General features: G+C 40.3%; 1 protein-coding gene across 3 annotated transcripts in view; it reads right to left on the bottom strand.

The window, feature by feature from the left end:
- The window catches only part of PITPNM3 (PITPNM family member 3), a 38,121-nt gene that overhangs the window by 17,255 nt on the left and 2,542 nt on the right, over nt 1-18,324 (bottom strand). For 2 of the 3 annotated variants that reach the window (XM_030962456.1, XM_030962458.1), the window contains exons 2-9: nt 11,756-11,851; nt 7,814-7,921; nt 6,560-6,636; nt 6,183-6,254; nt 4,348-4,583; nt 3,159-3,348; nt 1,822-1,941; nt 995-1,176 (exon numbers count right to left, since the gene is read on the bottom strand). In XM_030962456.1, coding sequence (XP_030818316.1) covers nt 995-1,176; nt 1,822-1,941; nt 3,159-3,348; nt 4,348-4,583; nt 6,183-6,254; nt 6,560-6,636; nt 7,814-7,921; nt 11,756-11,851 — 1,081 coding nt within the window. The remainder of the gene's footprint in view (nt 1-994; nt 1,177-1,821; nt 1,942-3,158; nt 3,349-4,347; nt 4,584-6,182; nt 6,255-6,559; nt 6,637-7,813; nt 7,922-11,755; nt 11,852-18,324) is intronic. The other variant, XM_030962457.1, reaches the window with a different exon arrangement.

The raw sequence follows: 18,324 nt of genomic DNA, 5'->3' as shown, positions 1-18,324 counted from the left end.
CTTAAAAGTGACTGACCAAACAAATCTTCATGTTTTCAGCTGCAGACAAGAGAAAAACAACCATTCTGTCTCAGAGGAAAAACAATCTACAACACATTGATATCCAGAAAATGCGATGGTTTCAAAATAAATGCAGAATAGTCAAAGAAAACAAAGCAAAGGACATTCCATCACAGCAAGACTACAAAATTACCTTAACCTGCTACTGAGAAAAATGTCAGACTTGAAGTAAAGCACAGTAGTAAGTCTGCACTATACTCAACTCGAGCAGAACTGAAACTTCAACACAGAGTAATTCTTGTTCCTCTGCATCACTCACAATGAAATAAAGGAAATAGGAAGATAGATAGCGGAAACAAAAGCCTGAATAGTTCAGGTAAGTAAAAAACCAAATAGCTTAGAACCAGCAGGAACAATAAGACAAAGGGAATGGTTATGTTCCCATCCCATGTATTTCAAAGGTTTTTTAGGATAAAGGAAAACTAAGTTAACTTCTCCCCCCAGTTCCCTCCTCATTTAAGCCAAATGTTTATGCAGGGCTTTTTTTCTGTTGTTGCTTTAAAGCTGATCTGAATAGCTTATAGATCAATGGGAGCACCTAAAGCAATTATCTCACTAGAGAATAATAAAAGTCCTGAAAGTGAAGTCAGAGGGATTGTTAGAAAGAAATAGGTAACAGAAATTTACAATTATCAAGTATTCATCCATCTTGTTTTGAGTGGGCTGTACTGAAGAAATAGAACTTTGTGCATTCATTTTTGCACGTTCGAAACCCTCACAACTGAATAAAGATCAAATATAAAACTCTCCAGATGTGAGTATGTTCATACTAGACCCACTAAATCCATAGTTTTCTTTGAGGGAGAGACAAGAACTTTAAGCAAACCTCCAGAAACATACCACAAACAATAACAACGCCTCTATGCTCTACTGCTAACAGGTTCCTTTCAATGGCAAGCCCATTTCTTTGACTCAGTCATCGGGCACTGGTTACCTGGACAGGAAGGCATGATGCTGGGTTATGGTATCACACTCATAAGTAGATGAGTCACTCTGTTTCCGAGGCAGCGGTGGCGTTTGCTTCTCATCCTCCAGGATTCCCGAGATTTCAATATTGCTTTTGCTCAGGTGTTTGCTGTCACTCAGACTGGAGTCCTCTGCTAAGAGTGGATTATCCTTCAGAAAATTAACAGACCAAAGGGAAGATTTAGACAGATAACAATATACAAAAGGGCATATATGACATGCCTGCATTTATACATATGATCTCAATCCAGCTGGGGAACAACAAGAGGCTGGAGAGCAGCCGCACAGAAAGGCACCTTGGAGGTTGTGGTCAATAGCAAGTTGAATACAACTCAACAGTGTGCCCTGGCATCCAGGAGGACTAATTGCATCTTGAGGTGCATCAGGCACAGCATTGCTAGCCAGCCCAGGGAAGGTGACTGTCCTACTATGCTCTGGTGTGGCTCACTTTGAGTCCTGTGCGCAGTTTTGGGCACCACAATAACAAGAAAGATAAAAAAGCTATTAGAAGGTGCCTGAAAGAGGGCTATAAAGACAGTGAAGGGTCTGGAGGGGAAGCCATATAAGAGACAGTTGAGGTTTCATGGCTTGTTCAGGCTGGAGAAAAGGGGACTGAGGGGAGACCTCATAGCAGTCTACAGCATCCTTATGAGAGGAAGTTTGATACATGGGTAGAATCCCATTCTATCATGGTAATTTACCAAATCCTTAACTTTCCTCTGGTTTATATGAAGCTGATTTCCTCCATGGAATGCATCCATGGGGTTTCAGCTCTGTGTATTTTTTTCTCTTCACCTGGATGCTGCTGATGCTTCCTCTCCTGCTGCTGTTCCGACTCTCGTAAGCTGTATTAGAATTACAGCAGATGGCATCAAAGCCCAAAATTCCTCCAATGCAGTCACCTATAAGACACACCTGAAAAAAAATTTTTTTTTTTAAGATGTAGCAAGTGTTTTCAAAAGAGACAAAAAGCATCACAGTACTGCAGAAGAGTTTCTATCTTACTTCATCCCCTTGTTACTGGTTTCTACACTTTGGTTTATATTGCAGCTACTCTTTTCTACCTTCTTTTATCACCAGAAATATGCCCTATGCAAAGATTATCTGTGCCAGAACTATTTTGATGAGTGGGAGTTAATTTGTTCCACATACAATATAAAATCAAAAAAGGCAATCTCTGATCTAATGAACTTGGAATGCAAATTGACAGAAGAGACAAAAATATTATAGGAAAGATCCACACAGGGTGCATGCCAGGATATATGATATTCAATCAGTACAGGGCTTATTCAGAGTCAGAGCTGAAATTTCTATCTAAGGAAGAAAGCAAAGCACTTTAGAGAGCACAGAGAAGTCACTTGCGTTTTAACTGTGCTGGTAGTTGATGGTGAAAATTCTGTGGAACATATAGAGGTCAAGCAGTAAGCACAATATATTATTTGTAAACCACAATATATTATTTGTAAACCACAAGAGAGAGACTTTTTTGTAGCTTTGCCAAGGAAAAAAATCATAACACTAAAGTTCTATTGAGAAAGTTTTCATATTATTTTTGTAACTGCTGTAATTCTTCTTTACCTAATTTCATCTTTCATAATGTTCTGTCACTGCAGCTGGGCTGGCTTTAACCAAGAACAGTTTACTGTGCACAGTAAAAGTGGCTTACAACCAAATTATAGTCTAAAAATACTGATATATCACAGCATAATCTTATTAGTGCCACGGACAAGAATTTGTAAGACACATGCTTCCCTTCGAAGTTTATACTGTACTCTATATTAAATGTATTTTCTTTCTTTTTCTGAAGTGTGGAGGTCACTGTACTTAAAGGAACTGCATGTTTCTGGCCATTGTAGATGGGCCCATTACAAAATAATATCAGTAACTCACATAGGGTATCAATATCACATTTCTATGTAAATCCACGTGAGATAATGCACAGGATTCCAAAAGAGCCTGTCTTGTGCTGGACATGGAGAAGGCATTTTGTGTAGATGATCCCATGCTAACATTCACTCATCATATTTGTAGTGTCCCACACTCATAACTCAAACCCCTCAACATAATGGCTTAAAACCAAACAGCCTTGCTCTGAAGAAATTTTACTTTGATGTAAGAGAAAATAGTCCTACCTGTCCATTAAAGCCAGCCCCATCAGTAGATTTGAGAAACTCATTATAAACTTGATTGGCTCTATTGATCACCATGGCAACTGCATCCTGGTACTGAGGAGATGAAACAGCCAGCAAAGGCAAGGCAGCCAGTGGGATGTGGTCTTCACTGCTGCTGAGACAGCTCTCATCATAGCTGTAGGGATTTAGGCTAGAAAGGACATGTTATCATCAGGAAAACTTCAAGAGGCAGCGCACAGCATTAGAGAATGACCAATTACCAACAGAAATGGGTTGGGCTACTGCAGTTCACAATGAGCAAACACAGGAAGGATCATTTTCTCAGAGAATTCAACTCCTTAAAAAAACCAAAGCATTACTGCTTCAGGTGAATGGGATCACACTAGAAGGCATTTCTGTAGTTAAACTTGGTGCAATTGTTCTACATACAACTAGATATAATTTTAAATCGCAATGACATGATTACATTTCAGCTTTTGTTTCCCCCCCATATAATAACTCACTGCACCAGAGAGCAGAATCCAACCATCACAATGGAATAGTTTCCAAGAACACAATGACAGGTGTATTGTTCAAAAGCATATTAAGACATTTTTCCCAGTGTCCAAACTTTTCAAAAAGATGAAACAAAGCTGCACACAATCTAAAATCATGACCTTCAAATGTAACCCTGGGCATTATACTGAAATAAAAATACTCTAAAAGCAAGTATCACTTATGGAAGCCCCAGATAAAACCAAGAGAAGCGTCTCTTTGCTTAGAAAAACAGAAACCAAGAAAATCTGATTCTCTCCTCCCCTCACGAGAGTTCAGCAGTTAATCATGGTTTGCACTTGTAGAAGAATTGATGCAGGAGTATGTGTTTCTTTCATCTTTCTCTATCATGCCATTTAAAATACTTATGTCATGAAAAGTAAGGTTACTTGAAAATATTCTCTCATTCAATGACTGAATTTCAAGACTGAAAAAGCGGCTGAGGAAGAGCCACTTCTGAAGTGGATACATCCAATAAAAATTTATTTTAAAACAAATTAATCCACTTAGAAAAGGATGAAAGATTCCTGCAAGTCTTCCAGTCAGCAGAAGACTAAGAATTAATCACAAAATTTCATTATGAAATATACAGGTGACAGAAAGCCATTCAAAACCACAATGCATAACCAAACACTGGGAATGCAAATCAACTTACCTGGAAACAAGAGAGAAAGCTGCTGAACAAATTGCTGGGCAGGGAACAAGTCTCATCAAGATGTGGCCCAAAGAGGCAGGGAAATGGGCTCGGGTCACTTTCTCAAACACAGAACTGAAGGTGTTGATGTCTGCCAGCTTGCTGCTGTGGTCCCCACTTCCAGTGTCTAATATGTTCCCCCCATGTAGGATCAAAATTAACACATGAGTTTTGCAGTTCTGGTGTTGAACTCCTTCCTGTGACAAAAACACAAAATAGGAAAGGAGGAGGCATTTTCATGGACTTTGTTAGTTTACCTGGTGTCAGCATTAGCAGTGATTTTTTTTTCTGCCACCCCCATCGTGATAATTTTTTGATATTTGCTTTCACTGGAGTGGGTGGGGGCATGTGTGTGCATGTGCACATGTCCTGTGTTCCATTTAATTCAAGTATGTCTGAATCATGCAGAGCCCACTATGCTCTGACACAAACTCTGACACAAACTGTGAAGCACAGATGTAGGTTTCAGATCAACAAAGATTAAGACAGCTTTGTGTACATCAGAAGTTACTTTAAATACTCTGAGACTGGAGAAAAATTCCAAACTCCACAGGCAGCATAAGCTATTATCTGTCAAGGTATCCTAGCGATTGCTTAATGTACTGGCAAGGTTCTCATTCAAATCATCACAAGTCCAAAAAAGACAAATTCCTCTGTCAATGAAAACATTCAGCAAAAGCAGATGATGCAGTTATCTCAGGCTTTTGAGACTGGTAACTTCGTATTAAAATGAAAGACACTTACTGAAAAAGTTAAAAAATGCATCATTGCTGATATCCATAAAATTCTCAAACAGATTTACGAATATGTGAACAGGCACACACACAGACAATAATCAGCACGTTTTGTAGACAACCAAGATGTTTCCTGCTTGAAACCACAAAAGCATTTTGAATGTCTCACAATTTCACCTTTTTTTTCCTCTTTGCCCCTTGATACTCATGTGCACTCTAAGAACTTAGTAATACATTAAAAGGTTAGATTTTTTGTTGTTAAATCTTGACTGCTATTTTCTTCTTCACTTTGGATGACAGGATTCCTGAAGATTTCTAGTTCCTAACCAAGTATGAACACACTGTAAAAATAACAGTAATGTTTTTTGACTGAGGATCATTAAATGCTAGATTGGGTGATTTACTCAGAATCAGGCAATGTTCTGGACAGTTTATTCTTAACTTCTGGAATGAAAGGAAATGGGTAACTTTAGCACTTGTATTATGGTGACAGAGAAATGGCCGAAAATGAGAGAATTGTAGGTTATTCCACTATCTCTGTTCAGCCCATGAATTTTAGTATCCAGTAGAAGCACTAATTCTGAAGGCTTTTTGCTGACCTGACTTGTATCTGCTTAAATACAGGAGAATCACGTAATCATTTTTCAGGTTCCACTTTTCCATGCACCTATTTACAATCTCCTTCTCCGTAAGGTTTCATTCCAGTTTTCAGAAGAGAAATTTAATTCCCTTTAAAAGCTAAATATAGTTCCTTCCATGGACAATGTTTGCTTGTAAATAAGCACCACCGCTGAGGAGTTGATGAAACTGAAAGCTTCAAAAAGAAAAAAATCAAGTGGGTCAATATTGCTGAAGCCAATGGTATGAGAAGTCTCTCACCTGAATTTAACTCAGGAAGACTCAAAGAGAATAAAATTAATTTGTCTCTCAGGAGTAGATCAGCCATGACTTAGACAAGGTGCTCAAGGACTAATTGACTGCAGTTAATCAATGACGGTCATCATTTTATGGGGGTTGTAGGACTGAGTTCTTCAAAAGCAGTGAAGTAGACATTTCCATTACCTGTACTATGTGTGGACAGAGGACCTTAATCAGTTTTCTGGAAGGACCACTCGTTGAGATTCTTTCCTGCTTCTAAATAAAGGCAATTCTGTTACTACCAAATTCATGACTGCTGCTGAATCTGCTTCACAAAACCTGCATTTCCAGTCAAGTACTAAGCAGACATAACAATTTCTCTTCAGAAAACTGAGTCCTATTTCCATGAAAGTATGCAATCTAAAAATCTTGTGATGATTTTCAGTGAATACATGTGCACCTACTAAACAAGGGAAAAACACACTAAGGCATCAGATGAGTTTACATAACACAAAATGAGAGTATTTCCACACATCTACTCCTTGAAAATCAGCACAGTTTGTTTTAGGAAACAATCTCACCTCATTGTCCTCATGTATTTCAATACTGCCTTGTGCAGGGAACCTTTGTTTTCTTAAAGAGGTTCTATATAATTCACCTGAAAGGAAAAGAGACATATTAGTCATATAAATATTTGTCTGTTACATCTTTTACAGACATTTGTGGAGGTAAGGCCCATTTCTGATATCAAGACAGAAAGTTCTGTTCACAGGAAATCCTGTAGACAAACAGAACAATACACGTTCACCAGTGATTCAGAGACACTAAGCAAGTTCTGCATCTCTGGCTTTGCCTGAAGTAACTTGTTGCCCTGCCTCTTCAGGTGGAGTACATCAGATCTCAAGATCACCACAAAAAGAAAGCCAGGTGAAAGGAAAAACACCGAGTGATTCAACACCCTAAAGCAGGCATGAAAGGCATGGGTTTGATACATTTGTACCCTGAATCTAGAAGACAATTCATATGACCACTCCTAAACTTCTGAGATCACGAGGTATAGTTTGAACCCATGCTAAGAATCAAGACAGGTCCTCTTTTTTTTTTTTTATTACACAGACCATTTCAAATATCCCTAATATTTTGCCATGCTAATTAGGGAGAGATTTAGAGGGGAAAAAAAAGAAAAAGAGAACTGGTGTTGGCTACAAAGCATAAAGGGGTGATAGTCCCAAAAGAAAACTGCTATTTCCATTATCATGCTCTCATGAGAAACGATGCTGATTCTTGCCATCTGCTTCACTATTGCTAGCCCTTCATAATGACAAATCTGTCATAAGAAATATGTTCACATGAAGGCTGTGACATATGCTTTTATTAACAAATGAGAAAGAATACTGTAAATATACTGCAGATGCAGTTTTGCAGACTGCACTGTTTATAGGAAAATAATGGCATGCATCACTGAGTCCAATCCTGCTCTGAAAATCATAGCATGACATAGTTCCTGTGTTAAGTTCCACAGTTTCTTCATTGAATGAGTCTTACACATACACACGCCACCACATCTCATAAATTACTACCACAGAGCACAGAAGAAGAAAAACACACAGGACTGAGCTACGGATCTCAACTCAAAATGCTCCACAATTCCAGTTAAAAGACCAGGCAAGATGGGAAAAGTATGATTTCCAAAAGGGAAGGAGTTGGCACCTAGTGACAATGTGCTTATGAACACAGCTGCAGGAATAAAGAACTGACATTTCACTGTGAACTGCTTCAGTAGTCAGATGTTTTTGTTAACTCTTAAGCATTATGTAACACAAGCTAAACATTACCTTGATTTTCTTCAAGCTTCCCAATTGTTTCTATCTGCTCAACAAGGTCATTTGAGTTCCACTGGCTCATGCCTATGAGAATAGCATTTTTTCCTTCCACCATCTCTTCTGTAAGAGGAAAAAGAACAGAATAAATTGCTGTGACAAAAAAGAGAAAAAAGACAGGGTGAGAACTAGTAATCAAGAGAGAAATAAACACTTATTAGAAGCCCTAATGGGAACATGTACCAGGTTAAGCAGGACTATCCAGGAAAGCTTCTTGCCTACTCATATGCTTTACAGCACTCCTATATGCTTCATAGATTATGTGCAGGAAAAACATGGAAAAGAGAGGACTGCCTGAATCTTTTCTCTCTTGAGCAGTCACTGCAAAACAAAGTCTATAATAATCACTTTGAGTGTTAGAGTAGTTGGCTGGTTTGGGGGTTTTTTTTCCTAACTTTTTTTATTAGAAGAACACTGGCAGGTGTGTGCAGCAGGCACAAAGTGAAAAGAACTGAAAACAAATGAGAGGGCTGTTATGGAAGATTTTTTTTCAGCTTAAAGGCTGTGGGGCAGGCATGTGGGGAGATTGGTATAGGGGTGTTTGCCTGTCTGCTGTTGAAGTCTGATAAAACAGCCAAATGGGAATGCGCAGGCTTCTCTGAGCAGCTTTTCAAATCTGAGGAAAAAAATGTTAGTCAACCATGGAATTTCATATTCTGACAATTTTGTGATGATGTATTCAGCTGTACTTTTCATCTTCTGTGATCAGAGGTATGTTGCAGTTAAATTATAAGATAGTTTCCTGCATCAAATATAATTTTACATGTTGACACTGTAAAATTCCTGCCTAACTTATGGCATGTCACATGGAAAGAAAGAAACAAAGGAAAGCTAGGCAATATAAAACTGTAAATTATTACTTCTCCCTTTCCATATGGATTTCACTGAATTAAGTAGTTAGCCATGACAGATGAATCAACAGTCAAAACATGTACAGCTGCTTCATCTCAAACACAGGCTTGATTCTCTGTTTAAAAGGCTGCCAGCCAGAAACTTCTTTGTTTGAGAAACTGAGATTTGACCCCAGCTGTTTTTCAGAATACAAAAGCAGCTCACTAATGTTATGTTTTAATGATGCCTACTGCTGTGGCCACTGTTTCCTACTTCAGCCTGTCTATGAAGTACAAATTACACATGGGTAGATGTGGGATAGCTTCCAAATTCTCCCATGAAGAAACCCCACAGTACTCAACTCCAGCTGCACTTTGCAGCTGCAAGAATATCAAACACTGATGAAGCACTCTGTATAAGTTACAGAGAATGGGTGAGGAATATAGGTAAGAAACACTGCAGAAAATTTTATGCTGGAGACAGAAAAAGGGTATCAAGCTACCTCATTTTTAGGAGCTGAAAGCCACAGTCTCTGTCCTGGACAGGTTTCTCTCACTCCAGCACAAACTCCTCTTGTTTCTTTGGTGCTAAATTTGATCTACTGATAATGCCAATTACTCCAGCCCACACATATGTTTTCCTCTACCAAAGACACAAGCTCCCTTATCACCAAGAGAGCTTCTGAGTGTAGAAACGTCTTCTGCCTCTTTTGCTAGTATTTATGCTTCTGTGTACATTTATTTTCCTGACATTTAAACACTTTATTTCTGAAAGGCTGGTCAGGAGAAAGCAGAGATGATACTAAATTAGGAGGACCTATGGACTGCCTCAAGGGTAGTGAGGCCTTGCAGAGAGATATGAATAGACCACAGAGCTGGGCAATCACCAGCCATATGAAATTTAACATGCGCAAGTGCTGGATTGTGCACCTGGGATGGGGTAATCCTGGTTAGACCTACAAACTGTGGGAGACGGGGCTAAAGAGAAGCCATGGGGAAAGAGATCTGAGGGTTTAGGTTAATGGCAAATTGAATATGAGTCAATAGTGCATCCTGGCAACTATAAAGGTCAACAGTGTCCTGGGGTGCATCAGGCACAGCACCCTAGCCAGCTGAAGGAGGGTGACTGCCCCGCTCTGCTCTGGCGCAACCTCACATGGAGTCCTGTGTGTAGTTTTGGGTGCCATAATACAAGATCTAAAGCTATTAGAGAGCATCCAGAGGAGGACGACCAAGATGCTCAATGGCCTCAAGACCAAGATTTATGAGCAACGATTGAGGTCCCTCGGTTTGTTCAGTTTGGAGAAGACTGAGGGGAGACCTCATAGCAGTCTGCAACTTCCTCCAAGGTGGGCCATGGAGAGGGAGTTGCTGATATCTCTCTGGTGACCAGTGACAGGATATGAAGAAATAAAAATCTATCTAAACAAAACTTGATTTGAAGAGCATTTTTGCAAGCTAACTATCAAGTAATCTAAACTTGGAAATACTTGTGTTAACTCAATATGGACTATGTCCAGCAAATTCAGTCTACAATGCATGCCTCGCCAGCTCCAGAAATGCAGGCACCAAACTGACCTTCAAAGCACTACTGAACAATGGATCTTGATGATTCAAAAGAATATTCCATCAAGCACAGTAAGTGATCATACTCCCAAAGACAGAATCTAGTCAGACTGTTGATCTATTCACATCAAAGAAAACTATGCCATCTAGAATGTCTGAAACATCATCATTTTAGTTCTCTTTATGGAGAAAAAAACTGAAGTATGATTTGGTGCTCAAAGTTACAACTGCAGCTTCACGTGGAATTTGGAAACATTGCTGAAATCATCAAGATAGCTATTTTAAGCACATGGTAGAACATTGCAAAGCACAAAGGCATGTGGAGGAAGATCAGCATAGGGTATAATTTTCCACTTCCAACTCTTCCATTCATTAAAGCTTAAGATTTAAATGCAGCTTAAACAATTTGGGTATCCTATTCTCACTGAATACCCAGTGGGAAAAGATCACCATCTCTCCTTCTCTTCATACTTAGATGTCTCCCATGCACATTTAATTTTGATCCACAGAAACAATTTATCGCGTATTGTTATCTCTCACTAAAAGTCTGTTATTAGGGGATTAACAACACAGCAACAGATGTTGTTCATTATCTTTACATAGTGACTTTTTATTTCATTATAAAAACTATAACGACTGTCATTACAAGCATTTCAGACTACATAGACTACCTCTGACATTAAAACTTAGATATTTAAGGAAAGCTCTTTCAGAAAAAGGCGAGTGAAATGTGTCAGAAAAGTGTAAATTTTGGTTCCTGGAAACAGAACCAAAACCAGAGCTCCAGCCTCCCACTGGAGGTGGAAGCTTGTGTATGCACACAACCTACAGATTCTTCTCCCACTTCAGAACAAAACTTGGCATGCAACCAACCATGTCAAGATTCAGGGCCTCCCAGATGACGTAGGGAGTGCTGCAGTTACCACAGCTGGTTAGAGCACAGTGCCATAGTCACAGGTTTGATCCCCATATGAGCTATTCACTTAGGAGCTGGACTCAATGATCCTTGTGGGTCCCTTCCAAGTCAGAACATCCTGTGATGAAATCCGCAAGTGTTCAAATACTGCTTCTTGAACAGAGATCCCAGTCCCTCCAGAAAAAGTTTTGATAGAGTGGAAATCCTAAGACATTGGTCTTTAAAGTTGGCCATCAGTAACATGGACACTGATGGCCTTCATCAGGAACTGTGAACAAGAACACTCCCACTGTAACCTCATACACCGTCTGAGCTGGGAAGGACCAGGGTCAGACCCCACGAGCTCTGCACTGGTGGTGTTTTGCTGCTTCTGACACCAGACTCAGCTCAGGGCAGCTCACTCATCCACACCAGCACCTCAACAAACTCCAGTAACTTCAGGTCCATGGACAAATCCTGGATAGAACTGATGGAGGTTTTGTCTGATGAGGACAATGCTGTCAGTTCACCCATGAAGGAGTTTAGTTAGTTGTTGCAAAACTGGGGGAAAAAAATGGGGAGGGGAGGACAAAAATGTTTACTCACCCCGCGCATCAAAGAATTCATCATCGGAGCTCTCTACAGAGTCTCTGAGAACAGTCTGCATGTGCCGCTGAGCACCACCAAATCGGCATGGGCCAGCTGAAAATACAAGGAGACGCACATTAACACAAGAGAATGCTCACCTCTGCTCCAGAAAAGACCCTGACCCAACACATTAATGACCAGTTTGTGTAGGTGCCTCAGGAGGATGGTCATCATGCACACTTTAATCTCAACTCTCAGCCAGCCAGAGCTCTCAGGATGGCAAAAAAATACTTCCACTTAATGAAAGTGATTAAAACAAGTTTGTGTTAAAGATAAGCCTGCATTCAGCTAATGCAGTGACCTCAAAATATAAACTCTTTTCTGTTGAATTCATCTGACTGTTCCATTCCAACACTCAAATTGCACATTGTTTCTAAGACACAAAGCAGCATTTCCCCAGGACACGACAGTAGCTCCCACTTAATTCAATTTAACTCCTAAAATAAGTGCCGTCTTATTTGGCTCACAGATTTGCAGACAAGCTACTTAATTCTCACTCACTGAACTGGTTTTATCAGAGAGCTCTGCTGTGCTGGGGCCTGGGGCTTTCACTTGAAGCTTGCCATTTGAAGACAGGAAGGGAAAACCACATTACAATAGGTACAGTAACAGATATAGTCATGACAGCTTAGATGGTCCTAATGGATTATCATATTCAAACTAATTTGTAGTTAGTAAGCCAGACTTGCCTAAATATCTGAATTCTCCTTACATCTAAGCAACCCAACACTAGAAAGAAGCAGTGAAATATATTCCTTATATTAACAACAAAGTCTCCCCACAATCAGTGGAGAACCAGGGATCAAATCCACCATACCCCTAACAACACTATTGTAGAAAGGACACTCATTACCCACCAGAACAGTGTCCTTCGTTTTATTCATTTCCGCAAATGATGACATCAGACCTGATTCTAATATCCTGAGCCCCTGGCCACAAAAGCATTCTTCTTCTCTCAGCAGTAAAAGAGCAACTCAAACAGAGGATGCATCCTTCTGTATAATTCTGGAGAAAACATGCCACTAGGTCACAGCCTTTTGTTCTTCATTTACTCCACCTACAGCTGAATTAATCAGAAATATAAGTGAAGGGTGGTAAGAAGCAGCAGATTTTAGCTGGCCAAGACGTGAGTAAAAACAATAATCAATTAATAGCATTTTAATAGGGTTAAAAAATTGGTTATTAAGAAATAAGTAAAAATAATAGTCAATTAATAGCATTTTGATATGTTTTTTTTAAATGGCTATTAAGGAGTCAGTATTCATTACAAGAGTACAGCATGTATTGGGAATGTGTCCAGTGATATCTGGCAGCTACTGGAGCCCCTCCATTCAGATACATATCTATCCTAAAATGCACCACTACAGTCATCAAAATAGTGGTAGAAAGAACACTATTCTGAACTTCAAATGAAAAAAGTCTGCATTGGGTCAATGCTTGGAACAGAAGGCATTCCAAAATTCCAAAAGCACAAGGTGGGAAGCACCACAAAAAAACCAGAGTGATGAATGGAGGGTTGGACCGAAAGAGGGAGGAAGCAAGGGAGGGAGCAAGGGAGGGAGCAAGGGAGGGAGGAAGAACGAAAGGAGGGAGGAGGCTATAAAAATAAAAAATCGTAAAAACTTCAAATTTACTCCAAAGCAAACAGCAATTCCCTGGAGAAGAACTGCCACTAGCCTGGCTGAAAATCAATAATAGTACTCATCCCACAAAAAAAGCCCATGGTTTCAGGGACCTTGGAGTTTGATGTAGAATGTGAAGGGAGGGCAGGGAAAAGAGTCACAAATATCCAAGCATAAATTCTGGCTATGAGAAAAGATCTTGGGAGCATAAGTTTTATTACATTGCACTGGGAATGCTTCTAGATTTAGAAGCAGCTTCAACATAACCGCAGTCAGCAGCACAAATATGCATAAAGCTCACAGCTCTCCACATCTAGATTGATTTGCTGCTTGGACTGCATTGCATTGCATTGCCCCAATACATTGGTCCTATTGAGTCTGCTTCCTTCTGTGGCAGCAGATTAGCATTAGGCTAACCTTCAGAGGACTCTATTAACATTTCTTGGTTTAATTAGACACTGCCATTTCCCAGACTCACAGATTTGATTTACACTGTCAACTGCTGCATATCTTATAATTTTGTTTCAGAGAATGAAAAGACCAGCCCTACTTCAGAGCACAGGTGAGGTCCTCAGTAATGACACTTTATGCTTCTACAGCAGTTAATCTACCCTTTATCAGATCAGTCAGCTGACTCTTAGCAGCCAGATTTCAGAAGGCAGCCAGGGTAGCAACTTTCATTTCATTTCAGTTGTTCAGTATCACAATTTCTGATCAAAGAAGGGGAAAGCATGGAGAAATGCCTTGAACACTACATGACCAATTTGTGAGTCACAATAGTTGAACTGGAAGCACATACAGTAGTTCCCCATAAGCTGTCAGGGCAGCACGACAGAGGGATAGTAGGATATAAGGGTAATATTTCCCAGAGGCAGAAGGAGAGCCCACAGAAATGCACAGGTGCTTTTCTTCTAGAAGAAGGAGAAGTTTCCTATCTGACCTGTTCTCTCTGCACAGGACTGCAAGTTGTGACAGTCACCTGTCACAGAGGGAGCTGGCAGGGGCTTGCCCTGAGCACAGAGGCACAGTAAAAGCAAGGGAGAATACAACAGCAGAGCCAGCGGTGCAGAACTGTGAACAGAAGCTCAATGCTCTAGTTAGGCTAGCACTAACCATAAGTAATTGTAATTAAGAATACAATTAGGGATTTTCCTCAGTAAAAAAAAAGTCTTTTTTTCTTCAACAAAGAACAGCTGGAATTTCACTGGTACTTCGCTGCATCAGTGATCTGGTGACTGATGGAGGTGCTGTGATGCATGTTAGATATTGACTTCCTTACCCCTACTATGTATAAGTAAGGATCACAACTGAAATCTATCCTGCATAACAGCTTTCATAAGGGGAAGAGCCACAGATGATAATCGGCTGCAACCTCTTGTAATAAGCAGCAAAATAGCCAGGATCTTATTTGACTAAAAATTGCTACAGAAATAGTTCCACGTTCTATTATGCAACATTCACACTTCGGCTGAAGGCAAGTCAGACTGCACCTCTGTACACGTCATCCTAATTCAGATGCAAGACAAATTTAATCCTTGGTGTTTAGTCAGTGTACATAACTCCAGCAAACAGCAGAAGAAACAGTTCCCACTCACATACCAGCAGCTTCTAATACCGTCCATCCAGAGAAGGAACAACCCACTAAAATGATGCAATCTCTGATATGTTCCACAAATAGACCAAAGGAGTGGAACAGTCATGGAAAATGCCAATTCTACTTTCACCCACAAACACCAGCAGGACTCATTCTTCCATAGCTCCATAAGAAATTACCAGCAGTTGAAAAGTATATATAAGAGAAGAATCAGCTCTAGCTTCCTCTGGTCAGGAGGCATAAACCCAAATTCTTTCCAAAGGTGTCTCTTTTTTTTTACAAGCTGGTAATGATATGACAATAAAGCAGTGCATGAGCACGCTTCATTACATGTGATATGAGGGTGATTCTAAAAGAGAGAAAAAAAAAAGAAAAACAGAAGAGGAATTAAAGCGACCCTACTGGTCTTTAGCCAACATTCTCGGGACTAAGGAAATGGAAACAGAAAAACAGGTAAGAAGTGAAGTAAGGCTGAAGATGCTCTGAAAAAGTTTAAAAAGCAAAGGTTTTCCTCTGAAAACTGAATAGCTAATGCTGTTGATTCCCAACTTTAATCACTTCCCTATATCCTTTGGAAGGCCCAGTGTCCAAAACACACTCATCACAGAAGTCCCAAGCATCCTAAGACAAAACAGCTCACCATTGTCACTCAACAGTATGCACGTGTTCTGCTACCAGTACCAAAAATGCTGCTTCAATATTACCTGTTAAGGAAGATAGTATTCAAAATGCACACCATGTCAGGAGAAAGAAAAGGCATCTACTTTCCATTTCCATTCCAGTAACTGGCATCAATTCTGACAGCACAAAGCAACACCATACAGTACAGGCCCCAGGTCCTTAGGTGGCATACACCTAGAGGTGAAACAGGTGAGAGCACAAGAACATCTTCTGGAAAAAGGAAGGAACATTTTCCTGTGGAAATGATGTCCTCTTAGCACACCTTACCAAGGCACAGGGATTGAATCTGCTACTGGATCTAACAAGCAGAAAATTAATTTTCAAATGCAGCAGGAAGTAAGCCTAGCCCTGCTGTGAAACCACAGCCATGTTACCTTTCTTCACTGGTTTTGCTTTCCCCTAATTTTGAAACAGCTTTTAAAAACTCTTACTGAAACTGAAAAAAACCCCATTACTGGAGTCATCACATCACTGTTTACAGAAGCACTTCATGGGCAGGACTAGCACATACTCTTTGGGAATGAGAGTATGTTGATTTCATTCCTGAAACATACTTGTGAGGGCAGAGTAGCAGCACAGTAGGGTCAATCTAGAAGCATCACTCCAAGAGTCACCCCAGCATCTCCCTCTTCTCCTTACCAGCGCACGTGTCACTGGCTACCTTATCAGGCAAGCAGGACAGACGGAAAGGAAGCAGGATGACCCAAATGCCAGCCATAGCAGCCCCTTGTGTAGTGGCAGCATCACAGGCTGGTTCCAGAGGCCGTCCCAGCTCAGGTGTGCTCACACCAGACTTGCCAGGAAAATGCATTCAAGCAGACTGGGGTAAGAGCTGCAGTTTTCACTGGATGCAATTACAGCACTGGGCTTTGCTGTCAAATGAATTCAATATTATTTACTTTGCTGTCATATTATCACAGATTTCAAGCTTTGCAGGAGGCCCAGCCTTTTTCCACATCTTTTGCTTGGTAACATTTTCCAGTTTCCAATCAAGCCCAGACATAAGCACATGCCAGAAGACAGGCAATGATAAAGAAAGCACCCCTGACTACTATCACCACACATAGGTAGAGATGAAACAGCACACAGTGTTCTCATAGCTACTGAAACTCAGCCTTTTACAAAGTCAAATATTGAGGACTGAATTAACCTCAATTAAAAAAAATAATAAAAAATAGACTCTATTACACAGATTAAAAAAATTCCACCTGTCAAAACTTGTTTTAGAAGCACACCATTTTGAATTCAGGAGCAGTTGTCCTAATAAAATTTAAAAGCACAAGTCATTTTTCCATTTGGATAGAGATGCTGGGTAGGAGGAATGACCTTTGCTATTGCTACCAACTGTGGTTGCATAATAATATTTCCTTCTGTTTTGATGGTTTCAGACACTTCTTGCCTACCCATTAAGTGATTTAACTGAGCTACCCACACAGTGTTACCTAGTGACTATGAAGTTAAGACTTACTGGAGGCCAACTTCACACACTATTATTTCCTACTTATGTTTTATTTCTTATTTGGAAATCGTAAAACTGAAGACATACATTACAAGTATGTGAATTTAACTACTGGAGGCACTCCTAAGACTCCGGAGCTCATACAAGACAGAGGGAGATGCCGATCAGAAGAAGTCCTTGCCTGCACACTGACCACCCATAAAGATGGACCATATATGCCATCACTGATAGCAGGCCTCCTCATCCAAAATCACAGAATGAATCTGCATCAGAGACTAGAACTGAAATAAAAAAAGGTGAAGCTGAAATGGAAGACACTCAGCAGAAGGGGCTGAGGAGGGGCATGAAGTGGGAGGCCTACAAAACTGTGAGGCTAACAGAGAAGAGGAAAAAAAATAACAGTGGGAGGTGAGAGGGAGGGTAGAGAGAACATAAAATGCCAAAGGGGATGGGGAAGAAAAAAGTGGAAGATCAAGCCAAGATGTCAAGCTCCCTTGTCAAAATACACAGCTGACAAAGCCAGACATAGTGACAGATAGAAAAAAAGTCCACAAAGATTGCAGGTTCTCTTGTCAAGAAGTGAAAGACCTAACTGATAGCCACTGTGGTCAGAAGTGGCCAACACAACCATCTCCTCTCTCCCATTCCCCATTGAGTGTCTTTCATGTCACAGCAATTTCACAGTGAGAAATCCCTATTGTCTACTGTTTATATCCCTCCACTGGCAGTTCTGCAGCAGATGGTAAGGTTAGGCATGTATTTGAATATTGAGTACAGAAAACAAATCAAGAAACTAAGCCATGCAGGTCTTAAAGCCCCTATTTTAAGGTACCAGTGACATTTGCAGTCTTGCACTTTACAGGATTACTAGTGAGGTGGAGGAAGAGAGAAAAGAGGTTTAACATGACTGTTCAGACTTCAAATCCTAGATCAAAATTTCCTGTAAACATTGTACATCTCCCAGAGCTGTTTCTTGATGCTTCAGATGCCAGCTTCCCCACAGCTGAAATTAACTTCACCCTCCCTCTCAGCAGTGTCATCACCTCCTCCAAACTGACTCTCCAAAACCAGAGAAGATATGAATATTCTCCAATCTTTTCCTGCAATGACTGTAGGTGGACTGCCTGCAACACATCTCAAAGTCTCAACTTTCATAGTGCAGAGATTCTGC

Source organism: Camarhynchus parvulus, chromosome 19 (genome assembly GCF_901933205.1).
Source record: "Camarhynchus parvulus chromosome 19, STF_HiC, whole genome shotgun sequence".
Lineage (NCBI taxonomy): Eukaryota > Metazoa > Chordata > Aves > Passeriformes > Thraupidae > Camarhynchus > Camarhynchus parvulus.
Note: the sequence above shows the minus strand (reverse complement) of the source record. Positions and strands in the feature narration are given on the sequence as shown.